Below are 22686 nucleotides of genomic sequence, written 5' to 3' on the forward strand. Positions count from 1 at the left end.
ATTATTTGCATATTTGTTCATCATTATCTCAGTCAGGCCTATTGATGTGAAATGTTTCATTAAACTAATATGTCAGCTCAGCACTTTCACACTTGTCTCCTTGTCCCTGGTTTGATTTGAGTACAACATGAAAGGAGATTGTGAGTTGGGAAAACATGGTTAAAATTTTGCAACTTGGAGTGTACTTGCTTACTTGGACAATGTGTCCCTCTTGACCTCTGAGCTTCCTGTCAGGAACAAGATTCGAGAGCTTTTAATGATAAGGACGGATGCTGGCGTCCATGTGCCGTCACAGGAAACTCTGTCTCTCCCGGCTGCAGGGACGGTGCAGCTACTCTTGAACTCTGACCTTCCTGTGCAGGCCAAGTTGTCTTTGTTGTCGTACAGCAGAACTAGAAAACTGACAGAGGAGAGGTAATTAAAATTTAAGGAGGAACAGGTCAAAACCTCCTTTCCTCCATAGGATTATGCCATTTTTACCCATAACTGTCCTCCACCACATCCAGCAGACTGACTCTGACAGTCAGGATATGAAGTGGATGATGAGAAAGAACATTTAGTCTCTTAAGATATCCGTAATCTCGACACGTGTGAATGCAGCTGTTGCTCCGTCTCTGTTCGGGGGAAATAACGTGTTTTAGGCCACAGTGAATCCATGATGTACTGAGTAGCTGATTTCTTGAGGCAGCACACCACCTAACGTAAAGTAGCTGGACTAACGCCACAGTGTATTGATTGAGTCGTGGCTGGCACTATGCTCAGAGTGGACCTGTTAATTACAGAAATACGCTCTGACCACTTCCCCCACTTTACTGTACTCAGAGAAAGATTACTCCATGGTGACAGAGTATTTTACTTACACTTAAGTAAGGAGAAGCACTCAAGGCCTCTTGAGAGCAGCTGAAGTTCAAAGCGCTGCATTCTTTGAAGGTTCTAAGCTTGGGAACATTCACTTGACATTGTTTTTCGCAGTTATTTGACATTTTTTGCATCTGAGGGAGATGTCACCACTGTCCCTATTTTATCCTATGTTGATTTACTTTCAAAGACAACTCAAACTTCAGCTTTATTTTGAATACTCAGCTGAAGTTTAAAGCAGCTTTAGCACTAGGTTGATGTTTTCTGAACTTGTTCTGGAAGTAACTGTCACTGCCGTAAAGTTTAGTGTATGATTTCTTTCCTGTGTGTTTTCTCTCTGGGCTTGTATGCCAGTTTATTATGTGTTTATGTTATGTCAAATAATAAACAGGATTTTATGACATTTCCTGAAAGGTCACAGTAGCACATGTTGTGGTTCAAGGAAAAGATTTATTGAAATTGTGGGATATTTCACTTTTTGAAAAAAATAAATCATTAAGCCACCAATTATATTTTGCATGTTCCCCTTGATCGTCACTACCTTATTGATACAAACCATAGACTGTATATAAAGATGAACAACTCGTATCAACTTCCTCCCACTATCTAGAAATGAAGCCAAAATATCCCATGATACTAACAATGCCATTTTACACGTTCGGAGCCAGTAACACGTGCTAGACCAATCATGAGCCAGCCGCAGCTGTCACTCATGATGTTTCAGCTCATTTTTATAGCATCAATTAACAAATTAAAATGAAATCTACTGGAAAACAGAGCACTTGATCATACACCAGTCTGATAAGAACTACCTAAAATGTCATAAACCATCTTTGAGAAAAATGTATTTGATGTGTAATTTGGTTCAAGTCCCATCAACTAACATGGAGGAGGCAGGATTTGTGATCTATACTGCATCTAGCCACCAGGTGGCGATGGAGATGCTCTGGCTTCAAATGTATGATATGACCTACCCTTTATGTTCCAATCCTTTTCTGGCTGGTATGAATTATCTGGTAGTCTGGGTTGTTTCAGTGTTTCATGCAGACACACAAACAAGCTAGACCAGCTGTTAAAGGTGCAGAAATCAATATCTTTACATCGGATGAATTGAAAGGTGAAAGCAGGTGTTCTTAGTGACAAACCCACAGAAAGTAATCGACCTGTTGTCCACCTCAGGTCTGTACGGCATTGCAGTGTCTTTCACCCAATTGTTTTGTTTGCATGACCCACAACTTTACTGCGCCGGTTCCCTCGCACAGGTCTCAGTGTTGTTCCCAGCAGCAGCAGCAGGCGGCTGTTTTCAGTGAAAGAGCTCTGATTAAAAACCCTGAACTCTTCCCGCCCAGCGCTGAACTACACACACAGTCAAAATTAGCAGCTTGCTGGTGAACATAGTGGAGCATTAAGCTAAAAGGGTTGCCCTCAAGAGATGGTGGAGAACTAAGCAGAACTAACTCAGGAGTCGATACTGGCTTGACGGAAACTTGACTCTGCTTGTCTTAATCTGCAACTGTTTGTTGTGCTTTGCCTAAGAAGATTATACTTTAATTAATGCAAGTTGAAGATTTACATATAGAATATTTCCCCTTTTGAAATGCAGTATGAAACGCACATCAATAATTCTGAAAGTACACCGTGTCCTTTATTTAGACTTAAAGTGGCTTAAGGATCAAATTTCACAAATGCAACACAACGCAGCACAAGGAAATCGGTCATCAATAAAGTACACACGCCAATTACTTGGGAGCCGCAGGCTGAAGTGAAGGAAGTAAAGCTGAGAGCTATGCACAGGATTAAAGAGGAGGGAGGACAGAGGGAGATTTGAGGAAAACAGGGTAAGGTAAAGAAACAGATTCTCTCCCAATATCAAAGGGGAGTTTCTTCTGGATCCGTCCTCAACACAATTTTGTCTCTCACTCATTCTATCTCGCTGCCGGTTTTCTTTTCCTCTGTGTCATGTGGTGTAGAGCCACATTGTCATTGGCTGAGGGAGAAAGCAAAGAAAATGCAGCATTTTAGTGGTGCTTTAGATTCTTTGGGAGAAAGTAGGAGCACTTGTTTTGATGCAGCTGATGTCCGTAATTAATCACTGTCGATCAGAAATGAGATCGAGAATCAAGATCACTATTTTTATACCATTAATTGTGCAGTCCTGGGTTGGATTAATACTGCAAACCGTCCTGATAGTGGCTGAGGTCTCTGCTTCACTCCTGACATCAGTTAACTTATTAACTACATTTGAAATGAATGGTGCTTCCAGCAGATCAATCTCAGTCGAGACAGACGCTCATCAGGATGGACTGAAATAACCTCAGGCCGGCATCCTGCGAATATACACCTCTGTCCATGAGTTGAAATGTATGCAGGAGAACGCATTAATAATTGATGCTGTTGCAAAACACATGATAGGGAGACTGCAGCAAGATAGATGATGTGCGCTCCAAACTAAAGGGATCAGCTCTGGTTGGATCGACAGGAACTCAACGTGTTTTTTGATCCTTTTGATTGATTTAAAGCTGATATTGAAGATATGTATAGTAGATGAACACCTGCTTTAACTCCTGTTACTGTCCGTGACTATAAAGTGTGCCACATTTTAATCCTGTCACCATTTGCAATAAGCCTAATGGGAAGCGTGAATGAGTAATGCTCTGGCCTTTCACCACAACATCCTTTAAGGTTTCATTAAGAAAAGCACTAAACCATTCCCTCAGTGCGGATTCTCCGTGATTAACAACAGATTACTGTGGCAGCGCCTGCTTTGTCTCTGCCGATGTTACTTAATATGATACTAATTGGTAATTACTGACATTTTCTTCCAGTTACAGGTAAACTTTTTGTAAATAAGAGTATCGGCCATGTTTCCAGCACCTGAACAAACATGTGTGATATAGCATTGAATCCTTCTAGTTGGCTTACAAGGTACAGTTTTATTCACACAATAACACAGAAGAGTGCTCAGATAACTTCCCTGGAAAAACCAATGTTCAAATAATAAAAGAATTTGGGTACGTTAGAGGTCACTGAATTGAATATGCTTCAGTTTCTCTGATGCGTTTGATGTTGATCCATGCACCACTATCCACTGCGGGATCAGGTCTTACTTCCCAAATGAAACCGGATCTCTTGAATTCAATGTGCCCTCTAGGATCTCAGCGAGGATTGGTTGACGTAACACTCCATCGCTACGTCCAAGCTCCAGATATCCAACCCATTCCCCTCCCTCGGGTGCGAAGGGGAAACTAGACCCTATCCCGTCCCGCCTCCCTTGTACATTTAGTTTGGGTGCACATCTAGTGTTCAGCAGGTCGACACTGCTGCAGGACCACATCCAGCAATCAGAGACCTTCACTAAGAAACCTTTTGGCGAAAAATGGGAGCCCCAGAGGAGGAGGCACCACGCCCGCCATCAGACATCACCGTGTTCGGGGCGAACTGTACCCTGCACGGCCTGAGCCACATCTTCCTGCCCGGTGGAGTGACCCTCCGACGGTTGCTCTGGGCTGCCGCATTCAGCTCCTCCCTTTCCATCTTCCTTTACCAAGTGGCCGACCGTGTTATTGAGTATTACCAGTATCCCCATGTCACCATCCTTGATGAAATGGACATTCCCGTCATGTACTTCCCCGCCATCACCATGTGCAACTACAACAGCTTTCGAAAGTCTCAGATACGTAGAAACGACATCTTCTGGATGGCCGGGCTCCTGGGCGTGGAGCAGAGCGACTTTGATGACTTCATGGCCGCTCTGGGGCAGCCAACGGACGACAGCAAGTTTTTCCCAAGCAAGAGCTTCAACATGCTGGAGTTTGTGCAGAGGACTAGTCACAACATTGAGGAAATGCTGCTTGACTGCAAATACAGAGGCAAGGACTGTGGCGCAGAGAACTTTACTACAGTGAGTATAGTTCCTTATGTGCTTCAAGCCTCGGGTGAAATCGGTGTAAACTACATCAGAAACATTATAGGGAAAACACGTAGAAATATTACTATATTTAAGAATATGTCTTGTGGATAAGTGGTGGTTAACTAAATATTTTAATTAAATATTTATCAAAAACATCGAAACTAATCTATTAAATTAAAGAAATGTTCATATCCACTACAGAAAAAGCTTTAATGTGAGATTTGAATAAGACTCTAGCAACAACACAAACGATCGTGAGGTGTTTAATATAATGCTGCAATTTGAATTCTGCCCATGATGAAATGAAATATGAGTCAGTTTATTGTTATGAACCCCAGGAGACGTGAAAGAACTGCTGTAAGAAGAGCGTTGTCATGATAAGATAAACACATCATCAGTTATCATTAGGGAAGAGACATCACAATTAGGCTGTCATTTCTTAATTGTCTCCTCAGTAATGGTCCTGTAATCCTACATAAAAAAAAAAAAGGTATACTATGTTTGTGGAAATATTATGTAGCTCTAGGGGGAAACAACAAGTATGGGGACGTAAGAGAGTAACAATCCCTGAGGAATACTAATAAAGCAATGTTTAATCTCTGTTAACAAGAGCTAGGATCAATAATAGCAAGATATTTCCCTTTTTAAGGTGATGTAAATTTTTATGCTGTGTCAAATTCTTCATTTTGTGACTATTTATAGTCATTTTTCCTTGAAGGAGAAATGAGAGTTACATCCTTGAAAATGTCCTCAGAAATGTGGAAACGACTGAGGTGCCATATGGTTCAGCAAATTTCTCCTGACTTCATGCATTATGAAGCAAGCATATGCTGTTTTCAGAGACCAGTAGAGATTTTAGTACAGTTTTGCTTTTCTTTGCAAAAACCTCATAAGAATGATAATTTCCAATGGCACCATATGTTCCAGTGGTATGCCTCACACGATCTCACAAAATCAAAAACACATAATGTCACATATTCTTCATTCAAAGGGTCATTTTTTCTTACCTCTTGGTTTTACATTTTAGTTAAACCCACATTCTTTTCCCCTCGATTTCCAGGCCTCTATCACAGAGATAAAATCATGTCAGCACAATTTGAATGGAACTTAATCGTCCTGCTGCACAGACAGGGGAAGGATTGTATTTCGATGAAATGGGCCATTGATTTGAATGATGAAAGCCCAGTGCCGGGTTGGGCTTGTCATGCCGCACAATTTCGTTGAAAACCAGCAGCAGGGAAACTGAGGCAAATGATTTACATTAATTACTTACTAGTTCTATAGTGGCTATGCTATTATTTTGTATAAGAAACAATGGTTTAACTTGAAAAATGAGGTTTGGCTGTTCAGTCCACACCAGACCAGACGTCTACTGTAAGAAAAGCTGCAGACTTGTTTTTGTAAATGGTGCATTGGATTTGTCTCAAATGCTCAAAAGACAAAATGGAAAATATTGGCTTATAAAGGCAGATTTTGATATCGCTGTGGTCAGTCAGGTGACCTTGGCTCCATCTCATCCCCACGCACAAAGGGCAAATTTCAGCTAAATGTCAGAAACTGGAGATGCTCTGGGGCCCTAAGTATAGAGGGGACTAATTAAAGATTCATGGAGCTGCCTGAATTTCCCCTCCTCGGCCTGCTGATCTTACTGTGGGAGGCTCAGAGGCAGCTCCTCTCACAGGAGTTGAGATGTGATGGGTTTGTGATTACCCATTATGTACTTCAGCAACATCACTGCATGATGACTCACACGACGTCTCGAAAAATACTGAATAATCACTTCCCTGGATGTGGGAAAATTGGAGAAAATATCTTCATAAAATCATTCAAATGTCTCTAGTGATACATTTTACTTTAGTTAGGCACTTGTAATTATTATGATCTAATAAATAAACTGGTATCTTTTCTATCACCATCTTTCCTTCCCTCCCAGAAATAACACGTCACCTCTAGAGCTTATTCTCTGACATATTTTTTATTTCTTTATTTATGTGTTTGTGTGTGTCAATGTGCATTTTTGTTTCAAAGTCAGACAGATAAATACTGGCTTAAGAAACTCGGCATGCCTACATTGAATAGGACAAAGCAGATGTTTGAGCTAATGAGCGGTGGGTGCGGTGGTACTGAGACAGAAGAGAGGAAATATCAGGGCCCCCACGAGCAATTATTCCCCCTGCATAAAGTAATGAAATCTACTTTGGGGGAGAGAGGACGCTGTAACTCAGTGGAGGAGAACGAGTTTCAGATATTAAAAGGTTGGCAGATGGTAGATGCTGGAAGTTTTCTACCCTGTGCTATAAATATATACAGCAGCCCTCGAATGTCCCTGTATTAATCTGTGAGTGGACCGTGCTAACAAGCTTTCCTCCAATTGTCTCTCTGCAGGACTATAAATGCATTAATGTGAGCAATTCTGTATTAAACACAATGTTATATCAAAAGAAATCATTTCAGATTTCAACATAACTGATTGGCCAGATAATCCTCTCAGTGGAGGCTTTATTTCATTATCAAAATTAAACTCATGCCCCCATGTTGTTGCCGTACACACTCTGTAAACTGGTGTGTGATTGATTGCCTCATTAATACTCCAGGCGTAAACACCTCAACTCAGCCCAAGTTGCTGGATTGAACCTGCGAGATGGGCTCTGACCGAATAAATCATTTGTCAGTGTGTATGCAGGATGCATGCTGAGCTGGGTGCAATATCATTTCAATCGATCACTGGCTCAGTGCTTTAAGTGAGTCAGTGCCAGTGCGGGGACTTGATCGCGGCACGTTTATCCATTTACTGTTAATAACACGTGTTGTGATTGAACTTCCTGTTAAGGTATCAGCTTGGGTTGAAACCAAAGCCGGGCCTTGTTAATATTACATTATGGCCTGACTGCGGCGTTCGGGGGAGATTTGTTCAGGCTCTGCCAAACCAGAACCAGGATGCTGTGTTATTCATTGCAGTGTAGTCTGCAGGCTGCATTTGGCTGTGGTGAGCAAAGAGAAGAGGAAAGGTGAGCGAAGGAAGCAGATGTCAGGATTGAGTGTCAGGCCTGTTCGGGAACAATGAGGCTGCAGAGGCAGAAAATAGGCAGTGTGTGAGATAGGGGGAAGGAAGACAGTAGCAGAAGAGAAGTGGCTTATACAAGAAAGATGGAGAGCGGCTGAAAAGCAAGAACTAGAGTTGAAGGAGAGAGCGAGGATTAAGTGGAATAAAAGGGAATGGAGGAGGGGGAGAGGTAAAGGAGCCTGTGCTGTGCTTAGATTGAGGTGGGACTCGGCCGAGGACTGACACCATCATTGTGATTCAGCCTGCTTTGGAGGCGAGCCAGCGCCGCGATGCACAACTGGAAGCATTAGGAGAGATGAAGGGAAGAGGTGTGTGAAGGAGCACAAAATTACAGCCCTGCCTCGAGCATGAAGCTGGAGGGGCGGTGAGATGAAATACAGCTCCACAGTGCAAACAATGAAATAAACAAATCTGAGGCGGCGAGCGTAGATGACAGGCCAAATAGCAAATACTTAATGTGTTTGTTCCATTACTCAGTGTCAGTAAAGGCCGGTGTGGGAGCCAGTGTTACCGTAAGTGCAGTATCGGCAGTGCGATCAATGGCGCTGAAGAGGAGTTGTAAAGGAATTCATAACCAGGATGCTGCGCGGGGATGCTTTTCGCTGACTTGCACATCGCGGAACGGATCCTGCCAAAGGCGGACATTGGAGGTGCCAGTTGACAGAACCTCTTAAGTTAATTAGCTTGTTAGGTGGAGACACCGGACAAAAGTGTGGCGCTGTCCAAAACCAATAGTGCCATTATGTTGTATATTACCAGCTTTTTGATGTGGCATTCAAACAAAACCATGTATATCCTACCTGTTAAAACCCACATTACATTGTTTGACTTGAAGATGATGAGGCTGAATGACTCGTGGTTTTATTGCACATGTCATCTGGATCTTGGATTGCCTGTCAACTTCATTTTTAGCTTTTGTTTCCACTAATGGCCTCTGGGATCTATATTCTGCTCTCTTAGCTAATAAAAGCAATGGCGTGCGTCTTCCAAAGTATTGTATTGCTCCTCATCTTTCAAGTAAACTGAGACTTCGACATCACGTATCACTGTACAGGAGAAACAAGACTTGACACATTTGTTTTAAACAGCAGAGCGGGTTTTTTTGACGACGTAATCCACTTTGAAGTGTTATTAATCTTTTGCATGTACATCCTCTGACGACATTTATTTAAATGTTGGGAGGAGAGATATAGCCTGTGTAGCCCGGCAGATATTTAAGGATGCGATTTGAATTGATAATGTGTTTACCTGACAGTGGAAAAACTCTGTATTCAAAGCTGCGGCAAGTGCTTACTTTGCTTAATTTCTGGGCAAGCATGCAAAATGGATTCAAAAGCCTCCAGCTGAGCAAACAAGATGAGAACATGCACCAAAAAAAAGATTATCCTTACAAATTAAAGTACTGGTGAGGAAATTTAAGTTGTGACTTTATCAAAGTGTGACTGCAGGCTGCAGACCGAAAGCTTGAGTGACAGCACACTTATGTTTTTTTAGTTGGATTCTGTCTGGGATGGCGCAGAGAAGACGGACGGCAGCTGTAGCCGACGGCATCTGTTTTTTTTATTGATACAGACTGCACCTGCCCTCCGCCCGCGCCGCCGTGTGTGGGGGGTGTACAGTACATGCTGTGTCAGAGATGTTCACAGCGACTGTAGATTTCAAATAAGTAACACTCCTTCCTGTCCTGCCTTTCCCATTACCGAACCTGAAAGAACACCTTGCAGCAACTCAAGAATACGTCACTTATAGGAAAGTGGGAAAAAAATTAAAAGTGTAATACCAATAGACCTTATTTTGAATGCGCTCTCCGCCAAAAACAGCTTGGGGGGTTGTTTTATTTATTTATTTTTCTCCCTTTTTGATGAATTTTATATGGCTTTTCTTCACAGTATAAGCCTCTCTTAGCTAAAAATCCATTCCTGCTTCCCTTGCATTACTCGTGCAGCATACTGAGTGGCTGTGCTGCTTTTTTTTTTTTCAAGTCAGTACGAGGTTAGTTTCATTTAGAGTCAGGCCACAAGATGTCTCCCTCTGCTAAAGAAGCTGCCTGTCCACCAGAGTGACAGACCTGTGTGGGTTTTTTTCTCCCTTCATTCTTCCAGTCTGTGAGTCTGCAGGTCATTTTAAATCAGAGTGTAACACAACACTTCCTCCCGGCCTCTTTTCCAACTTGATTTCTTTTTTTTTTAGGTCTGGGAATTCACAGGAAGTTATGTTGTAAAGTTTTCATGTGAATGTAAGTGTGCTGCATGTCAAGTATCTCCGCCAAGAATCCTGAACTCACTGTTCAGAAGTTTCAATTTAATTTATGTGGAATGTTATTTTAATATTCAACAAATCAACCCAATTTATTCAAGCTTTAAATATTACAGGGCCTCATAGATTTTTATGTAGAAAATGTAATACTAAAACCAGCCAGTGTATGAACTGTATGTCTATATATATATATAGGTGTGGACTGTTCATTTGGTCTAGACCATCAAATCTCATGAATTGCACTCACGTTACTATCAATGATTAAGAATAGAATCAAAAAACAAGCTTTTTATTAAGAGCTATAATTTAGTTGATTAATCAGTGAATAAATTATCTATTATAAAACATTAAAGTGATAATCTTTGTGGTCTGGAATTTGAATGAATTAGAAGATGCTACCCTGGGCACTGCAAAAATGATCATGGGTATTTTTTTAACTATTGATTGACATTTTAGAGACAAAACAAATGCCTGATTAAGAAAGACAGTAATTGGCAGATTATTCAATAATGAAGACAATCAGGAGCTGCAGTTCTTATGTTCATGTATGTTTAATAAGCATTTACTAATAGCTGCAACTAACGTTTTTATTAATGATATGTTTTATTCATTTTTGAATTATTATTTATCGATTCCTGTTAGTTATTCAGTATATAAATGTCATGTGAAAAATGTCTCAATTACAAGTTAATCGGGTGTAACAATCAAATTGCTTCTTTTCAGTCCAAAAGCCAAATATATTCACTTTGTCATCATGTACATGTATATACTATATATATATGTGTCATATAATACTTAGACGGTCACCATATATTTTTATAACATTTATTAAATTGTTCTGGATTAATTTTCAGTTTTTCTTCTAATTCATGAGTCGACCACTCTGCTCAGCTCTACAGGAAGTGGATGTTAACGTTAGAAACAGGTTTTATTTTATTTATTTCATTGCTTTTGTCGTCAGGGTGTGTTTCTGATGTGCATCTAATTGCTGCCAGGATTTTATTTGGTGCTGAGCAGTCTCACTGGGCCTTGAAGGATTTCTTCCCTTCTCTCAGTTAAAACTCTTCTAATGAGACCTTTGGGGCTCAGCTCAGCTTCAACATAAAAGAGGATGGTTAGTGTCACTTCCCGTCAGTCTCACGGTCCAAAGTATCGTCTCAAATGTAAAAAAAAAAACAGGTCTTTAAATAGTTCTTCTTTTCTTTTCCATCAAACTGCAATCAGCTGCTCTGTATTTCTGCTTGATAAATTTTATTGCGCCATGATTCTCTAATTACATGCTTGAATACTGAGACAAAGATGAAACGTGTTTGGAAGATAACAATGACAGCCTGGGAGCAGCAGAAATGTGTTTTCAGAAAAGGAGGCCAGTCATTTTATAGAGAAGAAAGATCATTAACTTTTGCCCCAAGCACTTTATATTCTTCCATAAATGCAACATTGTGCTTGAGTTATTTTAATTAAATTAGTGATTTTGCAAATTGATTTAGCAAATAAACAAGTTTTAGAAACGTTGGAGAGAGTAAAGTTTAAGCCAAAAGTTCAGCGTGTTACAGTGCAGAAACACAATTGCAGAGTGTTGCACCAGTTTGGGAAACTTTGCTGTTTCCCAATTTCATAGAGTGAATTGGAAAAACCTCCAACCTCCAGACTTTATACACTTGTAGAGGTTGTTTCCAATAATACAGGTGCTGGGGAAATATACAGAATTCATGTTCACACAGAAGTCGGCAGTTCACTGCCTTGTTCTTTCATCCGTACTCCAGCACGTCATTGATTCTGCTGAAGAAAAGGAAAACATGTACCAGGACATTGGTAGAACTTCATTCAAGTATTCCTCATTATTTATATTAACAATGGAGAAAATGATTATGTTCGATGTGAAAATAGTTGAAAAGAGCTATTATCAGTTTACCTCAGCTCATCAGAGCATTTAGCTTCTATCGTCAAATTTTTCTGTTGTTTACAGCAACAACAAAATTCCAACAATGTCATAGTACACTGTCTATGACATTATTCTAATTTTTCTGTTATTTACAACAACAACAAAATTCCAATAATGTCATAGTACACTGTCTATTCAGCACTAAACATAGAACACATGCAAATAGAAAAAAAACATGGGCAAATTAAGAAAACATCAATTTGATGACACGTGCGCTGGAATTAGTCACAACACATTCATTTTTTAGAACATGTGCTGCAAATAGCGAAAACAACCCTGGAAATGTTTCCAAGGGACCCAAAAAAGAGATGAACCCAGCTGTAGCTCAATTCCATTTGCAGCGTGTTGAGACTTTTTGCAGCGCACGTGTCGTCAAATTGATGAAGATGTTTTCTTAATTTGCACGTGTTTTTTCTACTTGCATGTTTTTTCTATCTGCAGGTGTTCTCTCAATTTGCAGAGTGTTGAGCTCTCTCTCTGCCAGTGTACGAATGTCATTGTGTAAGAATCAGTGTTATAAGGTGACTCCAAACTGATGTTCAGACTCATAGCCCAGTAAAAACACATTTATAAAAATGAAAAATAGTAACAGCTAGCCATGGCAACATTATGAGTTAATGATATCTCAGAGATGCAGCGTTTTCAGATAGTAGCACTGCCCCCAAGTGGCAAAAATAGTTAATGTTTGGCTATTTTATTGTTGTTATTACTATTCTTAGTAGTAGAATAATAGACCTCAACACCTCTTTTTTAGATATACAGCACATTCACTTTCTATCAAATGAATGTTCAGCATGCATCTCAAGTCCTGTTGATAATTTAGAATAATAATAAAGTAATGAATCAAGTGCAGAATATTGACAAACACATCATATTTGTTGCTGAATGCACCACACACAGTAAAATGCTGAGCCTGAGTACATATGGGTGGAGAGCTGCTGCTCCAGAGAGCACATGTTCAAAAGACTAATGGTGATTCTCATGCCTTGCCAGTATGTGACCCATGGAGCTGCAGTGTGATGAAATGCGATTTGGTTCAAACTGCTGACGAGGGACCATTCGGAGATAGAGAACCCCCCACACACACACACACACACACACACACACACACACACACACACACACACACACACACACACACACACACAGCCCCCTTAGCCTCCACTGGGCTTGTATAGGACAAATGAGCTCAAGCAATTAACTCACCACTTAAATGTGCCTCATATCTATTGACAGATTTTCCAAAGAAACCAAGAATAGAGGAAATTGATGCAGCTGGTCAATAGGAGGAGAAACCAGTTAGCCAGATAAGCTGGTATTGTTGGAGTTATTTACTCGCCTGTTGCTCATGCAGCGGTAAGATTTGTCCTCTCTTTGTGTTGCTTTATTTTGTCCTAAACTGAGTTTGTTATTTTCGATAATGCAAAAACCCAAGCTCTTTGTTCGCTTTAGTCTCTAACAGAGAGAGAGTCTGTAATCCTACAATCAACAAACCCCTATCTTAAGAATAAACAGGTTCAAACATAAAGGGCTATAAAGGCAGCCAGGAAGAAATAAGCATCTTTCAGACATGATGTACAGTAGTTGTAAGGGGCTGTGTTCAGACAATTAGGTAATTTTGTTGCCCTGAATGTGGACAGAGGGAAAACAACTGGAACTTTTACTTTGGCTTCTCTTTATTTTTCAGCATCCAGACCTTCATTAACGTTATCAGAGCGTTAACCTCTGAACACAGAGAACACTGCTCGGCATTGTTTAACTGCCTCTGTTATGAGCGGATCATTTTTCGGTTGCAATTAAATTGACTGGAAATGAATTTAAATGTTTTGATATAATCATCTTATTTAAATACATTTTTGCCAAATAGTGATTTGCAGCAAAAGAAGACGCACTGTGTTTAATCATCCCAAGTCTACAGTTTGACTTTTTAGTAATTCTATTAAAGGCTGAAAATTACATTTTATAGAATTTATCCTCCTGTGCTGAGTGACATTCACATGTGAATACTAAACGTGTGTCACAGCAGGTGATGATGGCCTTCAATTACATTTTCATATTCTAATCACAATCCTCCTTTCTCCTCTGCACACTTCTCCTCCTTTACACTAACGCATAGCTGTGTTTTTTTTTATTATATTACCCCAGTGTGATGAAAACTTGGCATTTAAGTTGCAGAGCGGTAATTTAACAGGACAAAACATGTCAATGAAAAAGGCAGCACGGATAAATCAGTGGCGATTGTTGACATTTTAAAGCAGCCCGATGGTTTTTAACAGCAGCGAAGGGAAAAGAAAGGAAAACATGTTTTCTCTCACGGAACAAAAGAGCAAAACATATTTTCAGCCAAATAATATTCAGATGAGGATTTTTAAATTCATAACCCTACCCTACTTGGTCCTAAAGTAATAATTAGTAATGTTTATTTGCTCTGCGCTTAGAATAAATGCGAAAATTGATACCTCTGTCTTGTCTGTACATGAATCTAACGACTATTAGGTCAGTTTAAAAGCCCATAAAGTGTGTAAAGAGTCAAACAGCTGGACTGGCCGGTCCCCTCCTGCACCTCTAGTGCTCACTAATTAAAACGTTATTGCTTGTGTGTTTCATCAATACATAAATAGGGATACTGCTGCTGAAAGTCATATGCTGGAAATATATTTTGGTGCAGTGCAGAGCCGTGTTAGTTGTTTTCACTTGCTTCTGGTCTATGCTAAGCTAACAGTCAGCTAGCTCTAGATTGTATATAAAGATGGGCGACGAGTCTCCACTTAAGACGTCTTTTGAAGCCATATTCTGTCATGGTGGATCCGCCGTAGCAACATCCTGCTGAGACACTTGCATTGATCAATCGAGAGTTAGTCTCATCTTTGAAAAAAAAAATTTGACGTATACTTTGACCTTTTAGTGAAGCCCATGTCCCATCAACTAACATAGAGGAGGCAAGGTTCATGACCAATACTGCAGCCCGCCATCAGGTGGCGATCAAGATGCTTTGGCTTCACTTTTGGGAGCTGTCATATCATCCATGTTTATCTACAGATTCATATTGGGTGCACACAGAAGTCATATCAACCTTATGATCCCTACAACAAAAAGTAGGGCACTATTCCATAAAACTTTTATTTGTCACCTCATTGTCAAGTCTTCATAGCTGCAGCTTTAAAGATTTAAATGTTGGACACCGACACATCAGTTCTGGCAATTCCTGACATTTGTAAATCAATCCAGTTGGTTCAATTCAGACTCCATTGCCTACAAGTCATTTCCACCCTATTTCTGCTCATATTTAAACTGGATCAAATCCACTTATTATAGTCAAATGTATGTAATTCCAAAATGATCCCCTCTCCTGGAAGTACGTTTATTCCCCCACTTTTGTGAATCAGTTTCTACAGCAATATATCACCACAGCTGTGATCAGGTTACCCAGCCAATATTCACATTACAAACTGGAGTGATTCCAGCTAACATAATAAAAAAAATCATCTCGGTATGAAGCTGAGCTCTCTGCCAAGCTGAATCCTCTGATTGCCTCACATAAATGGAGCAAAGCACCTTTAATATCAGCCAGTGCCACATCTGCATGCCGCAGAATGTCAGACTTCATTACGCTACATTCCTGAAATTATATTTGAAACTGGCAAAAAAGAACTAGAAAATGTTCTATAACGGCGTATTTCTCACACATTTTCAACTGCATTTTGCCGTGCTTTTTCTCATACGAGCTGCCTCCCCTCAGTTATCGTTTATATATATATATATATATATATATATATTGATTCATGACTGAGCTGCAGATAAAAAAAATAAAAAATTTCAGACTTCATCCTTTTTTCAGGTTGGACAATTTCTTTATCACAATTATTTCTACTTTGATTGATACCTCCCCCCGCCTCTCTTTACCATTGGAGGTCTACTTCATCACCGGAGGAAAACAATTTCATCCACTGGCTCCACCTCATTCTCCATTCGACTGTAGAGAGAGTGTGTGTAGAGGGGCAACAAGCTTTCTACTCCTTTCTGCAGGCTGCAAGTCAACAGACTAAAAAGCATCTCTTCAATCTGTGGGAAAAGGGAGGAGTTGTATTTCGGGGCAGCTACTGCACAAAGAGAGAACCCAGCGAAATCTGCAAGTATTGTCTGGCAGTGGAGAGGGAGATGGAGGAGTGAAAGATCTGAGCAACAGGGGTAAGCCTCACCGGATTTTCAAAAGTGATTGCCTCTGTGAGTGAAGCCGTCGCCTACATCTGGAATTTTCACGGCCATTTATATATTGATGAAGGACTGGTGATGGTTATGCTTGATGGTTTTTGTTAATGGAGTGATTCAGCTGTTTCTCTCATAAAGGAATCATTATGTAAATCAATTTTACCTCCCCTAAGGACCACACCTCCTTTGTTGATACCTTTTCAAGCCTGAACAGTGGGACAGCTGCATAGTAGGACTCCGCTGCTACCTGGACATTTTTTGATAAATAAGCCTGGAGATGGTTGTGGAGAAAGCCCCAGTGTGTGAATGAGGGAGGTCTGTGGTGGGCTACTGAGAAACTGCGTCTGCTAAAGAAGCACCTGCCTTGGCTCAAGCAATTATGGTCAAAGCACCCACATCCGAATCAATCGCCCTGGGGCCACAAAAACTAAATGATGCCCAGGAAAAAACTCCCCAAAACCACAACGAGGGCGGCTCGCTGAAAACAACGATGAAAGAGATCACAGTGGCTTTTATAACGAGGACCAAGATCCATGGTTTGAAGTTCATCTTCTCTCCGGACAAGTCCAAACCGCAGCGTGTCATCTGGATCATGGCCTTTTTTGTGTGTTTGAGTCTCCTCGCCACCTGGTCCTGGAATCGAATCCAATACCTGATGTCCTACCCGGCCATCACCAAGATCTACATGGTGTGGGCTCACAACATGTCCTTCCCAGCTGTTACTTTCTGCAATAAGAACGTTTTCCGTGTGTCCAATCTGACCAAGGACGACCTCTACCACAGCGGCTACTGGATGGACCTCATGTATCCCAACCACACAGTGATGGAGCGGGGCCTGTCCATTCTGAAGGACAGCCACAAACAGGGTCTCCTGAGCCTGCTGGACTTCACCAACTACACCCCGGCCCCCGATTACCGCATCGACACCACTGAGATGATGGGACGCCTCGGCCACCAGCTGCAGGACATGCTGCTGGAGTGCAGGTTTCGTGGGGAATCGTGCACCTACAAAAACTTCAGCACTGTATGTACGAGAAAGAAAGATGGTGTTTGTCAGGTGTGGATATGAATGTTGTTCACAAGGTGTATTAATAATTCATGGGAGCATTTGACAACGCTCCCTCCAGCAGGCGTTCTCTCGGCATGTTTTAAGGTGTTGATGTTTCAAAGCCGCAAACAAGCCTGTCCTGTTTTTGCCTCTCAGACATGACAGCTTGTGAATTTTTAAACCCGAAGTCTTCAAAGACTCGACAGAGGAAACAAACACAGCCTGAACTACACATTGTGGTGAAAAATCAATGTCACCATCAATGACAATCTACCTCACAGATTTTGAAGTTTCTCATTCAGCGATATTCACGCGGGGCGAGGTCTTGAGTTGCCAGGTTTATAAACCGTGACAACGACATTAAGGAGGAAAAATTAGAACATCAATTATTCAGACATCGTAAATCAATCCAAATTACAATTTTAGCTTCTCTAATTAAACATCTGGAGGGCATGTAAATAGATGGTCGTGCTTCAAAAATACAGCCGAGTTTCTCCATTTCAAACACCAGGCGGAAGAGTATTGTACCCTTTGAGTAAATGCTGCACGAAGGAAGTGGAGGACGTTATTCCAGATGGTGATTTTCCTAATATATCTAAATAAATCAACACACACTGGCAGCTTTTAGTGTCAGAATCCTCACAAGACGAAATGGTGAAACGTCTGCAGTGAGAAGCAGAGTGACAAATTTATTTCTACAGCAGGGAAAATAATTGCTGGGGGAACACGCTTGTAGATTTAAAACACAAACCTGACGCAAATCTGAACATCCACTGGAAATTCTCTAGATATCAGTGATTAAAAGCATGTAACTGTGACAGCTTCAGCTGGACTGTGACTGCTAATATCAGCCAGATTTGGATCATAATTTGTATTTAATATGTGGGTTTACATCTTAAGCACCATGTGTTGTGTCTGTGTCGTGACTGAATAAGGCTCCTCTTCTATCTACCCTTTAATAACAGTCACTGGTTAGACTCTAGGCTTCTGCTCACTCTGCAGACCTCATTATTTAGCCAGCAGGTGGAAAGGAGCAGGGCTCAGTTATCTGTCTGAGCTGTACGCAAGTCTGTCCGAGTCTGGACATGGAACACTGACTCTGATCTCAAGAGATCAGCTTTGCCATCCCCTTAGTGCTCGAGTTTTTTCCAGCAGGGCTTGAAACCACAACCTCACCAGGCTGGATACTGAAAGAGATTTAACATTAGATGGATTCCTTCCTTTTCTTATGTTGCAGCCTTATTCCAAAATGGTTTAAATTTGTATTGTCCCCTCATTGATCTCTACATTACCCCATAATGAAAACACATTGACATAAGACACTTTATATGACACCTGAAATTTGGTTTGTTGCTCTGATATTCATTGTCAGCTGTTTATTGATTGGTTTGTTTGTCTGTTAGTAAAAACTAATGGAAAGATTTCCATGAAACTTGGTGGAGTGATGTGGTACAGGTGGAAGAACCCATTCAATTTATGGTGCAGATCTCGATCAGGGGGCAGATCCAGGTTTTTTCTTTCACTCTCTAAAACATTGTACGATTCTGTGTTTTTTGACATTTAAGTGTGAGCAATTTGTTGCAGCTTAATTGAATTTAAGGGGACTATTGCACCTATAGGCAGAGGTATGTGCTCTACTGAGTGTGTCTTTCCTTATCATGTCCAAACAATTAAATACCACAGTTGTAGTCAATACACATAGCAACATATGAAAAAAGTGGAGGGGTCTGAATAGTTTCCAAGTGCAGCGTTGCTTTTTGGTAGGTAAGAATATTTAGAAGACCTGGATGATTTATGAAATGTTAGATGAAGTCAATTAAAGATCTTTTTTTTAGCAACTGGAAATGTAATTTTGAAATGTAGCTACCAATAATTAAGGTCTAGTATCTTCAATTGGTAGACTTGTATCTTGTATAAGTTTTCTTAAATTAAACTGTATTAAGAAGTATTCAGTCTGTATCCAAACCGTAGAGTGAGTTCAATTTGAAATGTCAGCATTTCTAATCATAGTACAGATTTATTTCTACTTGTTTGGCAGGAGGGATCATTTTCTAATCACAGGGAAAAAACATAAAATCGAAAAATATCTGTCAAGTCTGTCGAGTGCTGAGTGCTTGAGTGTAAAAGCTGAAAATAAATGACTCAACCCGGTTGGAGTAATTAAATCAAACAGATATTTGATGTGAGTGAAACCAACACATCAATTGTTTAGATCCAATGAGCTTCACTGGCACAGGTTCAGTCTCCTAAGATGTTTGTCAGTCAAGTGTTTTTAAACACGATTTAACTCCCACCGCCGATGTTTACTCTTTAATGGCACTAAAATAGTACGTTCACTATAAATGACTCCGGGGAAATTTAGAGTGAAATTGGGTGGAGATTGATAGCTGCTGCTGCTGCTGCTTGGAGAGCTCCCATTAATTCCTCAAATCAGAGCCAGGTGCCTGTTTAAAGCCAGTAGTGTTCCCCTCTGCAATGATTACCTGTCCTGCACAGTTACAGGCTGACATTTATACATCCTGTACTCTTACACAGTTTACCAAAGCACAATGTTAAAGGTTTGACTTCTTATTTATACTCCTGTTTTTCTCTCTGTCCTTGTTTTTTCTTTACAGATTTACACACGCTACGGAAAATGCTACACGTTCAACTCGGGATTAGACGGCAACCCTCTGTTGACCACGTTAAAAGGTGGCACCGGGAACGGCCTGGAGATCATGTTGGATATCCAGCAGGATGAATACCTCCCTGTCTGGGGAGAGACAGGTCAGTGCAGCTCTGAGTACCATTCTGAGATGTTATCTTGTGCAACAGTTATGTGGAGACTCCTCCATTTTGTTTGTTTAAGCTGTAAATCCCTATATTACTGTATGTCAATGTGTCACTTCATATAGAAAACTAGAATTACTGCCTACTACTACTACTACTCGAGTTAGATAAATCACTGAGCCTTTGAGTTATGTCTTTGGATGACCAGAAAAGTGTTTTTGGAGATGTCACAGTGAAGTTGACCTTTACATGTTATGATAAAGCAAAATAAAATATCATCAGATCATCATTTTATTCTATTTTGTCTAAAACAGCTGATTAATGTCCAGAACAACATGTTTTGTGTGGTCTGAGTGACAATGACCTTTAACCCTTTTAACCAAATTGTAATCACTTAATCCTTGACCAAAAGTGGATGTTTGTGTCAGACATAGACAGTAAATAAAGATGGACGACGAGTCTCCACTTCCTCCTGTTTTACAAAAATGAAGCCAAACTATTTTGCATACAGGGGCCGCCATCTTGCGCTTTGAGGTCCTTTGGATCCAGAGTTTTGGCAGTAAGATCATGGAGTGGAGCCACGGTAGCAAGGTCCCGCCAATAGACCATCTCAGCATCAAATAACTTATTAAGACCAAACTTACTGGGAAAATGAGCACTTGAACAAACATCAGTGTGATAAGAACAACCTAAAATGTCAGAAACCATAGTTTAGCGTACTTTGATGTTTTAGGTTTGGTCCACGTACCATCCACTAACATGGAGGAGGCAGGGTTATTGACCTACACAGCCAGCAGGGGGTAATCAAGATGATTTGGCTTCATTTGTGGGAGCTGTGATAACATCCGTCTTTATTTACAGTCTATGATGTCATATGTAATGAAAGTCCTTGCAGGCGTTCCTCCGATATTCACAAGAATGGGACGGATGTGAAGTCACAGGGAACTTTGTCAACAAACCTATAGACTATTACATTCTGTTACACTAAAATATGAGTATTTCTCTCTCATTAGCTTCTATCATGGGGTCTATAAACTCTCCCATCCATCTCAGCATCACTCCCCACAAAGCGGGTTTCCATAAGCAACCACCTTGTGTTACATGTTCTGGCGTGCTGTATCCACAGATGAGACCTCCTACGAAGCAGGCATCAAGGTTCAGATCCACAGCCAGGATGAGCCGCCCTTCATTGACCAACTGGGATTTGGTGTGGCCCCTGGTTTTCAAACTTTTGTGTCATGTCAGCAGCAACTGGTACCTAACGTTCAGCCTCCTCCCCTGCAACCTCAACCTTCTTCTTCCTCTTTTTTTTTTTCCTTTGCTCTGCTTCATTTCGTGTTTGTCGCCAAATCCTTTCCAAGCCACTGCCCATTACCTCTGTGTCACAGAGCCCGGAGCAAAGTCAGATCTGTGATTAATCTTGTGTGGGGAATGTGCAGTGAGTGAAAGTGTTAAATAAACATCCAGCGGGTCCGGGCACGATAAATGAAACTGACGAATTACAGCAGCCAAGGAACATTGGTAGAGCAGAGCCAAGTGGATGGATGCAAGCAGACGAGCATACTGTGCTTATCAGAGCCAAATAACCTCAGACCATACAGACGGCAAAATATCTGGCAGAGTGTGTGTTTGATTCTTCATACTGAGCCCGTCTGGGAGAAGTGAATGTATGAAAATATGAATACAGCTATTTAAATGCTGTGAAAATGGTCTCGAGTGGCACAGTTACAGAGGAGGCAGAGAAAAGCTGTGGTAGAGACGAAAGGATTTCACACAGCAGATATTTATGATCTAAAACATGTACAAAACGTAACTTCCACTGCTGGAGGTGTCTCAATCAAAACAATAAGGAAAGTTACTTAGTTTGATGTTGTTAAGCAGCATAGGATCATGGGAGTGGTTGTCTTTACCACTATTGCCCATAAACATTTAAACATTGTTGGATAATGTAAGTACACAAGTCACTTTAATGAAGAATTGGTACATATTATATCTTTTAGTAAATCAACCTAATTTAAAATGAACAACCTAAAAAATTATGAAGGATTTTAAAATTATATGATCTCGTGGTAACGGCTTCAGATCCTTACAATAAATAATTGACTCACTGTATCCTGAGGGAGAGATAATGGAATTATTTATATATTTTTGGTGACAAATTTGACTATTGAAAGAAGGTGCACCTGTCATCATATTATTTTATTTCTGCACCCCCTGGCTATTTTGAAGAGACATTTTGAGATGTATCATGATTTAAGGACACTGTAAAAAGGGTGTTTTAGCGCACAATATCAAGAGAAGCAGAAAGAGCCTGCGGCAGGCGGGTTGACCGTAAAATAAAATTAGCACCCGGTCCTCGACTGTCCCGTCACTGCTGCCAGGGCAGGATGGAAAGTAATAACTATAGTAGAGCCTGAATTGATCGGGAAAACCTGTGTGGAAGGTCGTAATACTGAGCAGCCATGGATTTCCTATCCAGATCTAATGAAAATGTACAGCAGTTATGTGATGTTGCCAAGACAACATTGTGTCTCTTATGCTAGAATAGTGCACGAGCCAAACACTAGTCTTTGATTTCCAAAAGGAAGCAGTGACAGAAAAGTATCCCATCAAACAGCAAAACCCAA

At 40.6% G+C, this 22686-nt stretch overlaps 1 protein-coding gene across 9 annotated transcripts in view; it reads left to right on the plus strand.

Moving 5' to 3' along the window:
• The window catches only part of asic1c (acid-sensing (proton-gated) ion channel 1c), an 89612-nt gene that overhangs the window by 55262 nt on the left and 11664 nt on the right, over positions 1–22686 (plus strand). For 7 of the 9 annotated variants that reach the window (XM_035171386.2, XM_047342061.1, XM_047342063.1 and 4 more), the window contains 2 exons: positions 19906–20056; positions 21186–21313. In XM_035171386.2, the coding sequence (XP_035027277.1) occupies positions 19906–20056; positions 21186–21313 (279 nt within the window). The remainder of the gene's footprint in view (positions 1–19905; positions 20057–21185; positions 21314–22686) is intronic. The other 2 variants (XM_047342062.1, XM_035171388.2) reach the window with 1 other exon arrangement.

Source organism: Hippoglossus stenolepis, chromosome 11 (assembly GCF_022539355.2).
Source record: "Hippoglossus stenolepis isolate QCI-W04-F060 chromosome 11, HSTE1.2, whole genome shotgun sequence".
Taxonomy (NCBI): Eukaryota; Metazoa; Chordata; class Actinopteri; order Pleuronectiformes; family Pleuronectidae; genus Hippoglossus; species Hippoglossus stenolepis.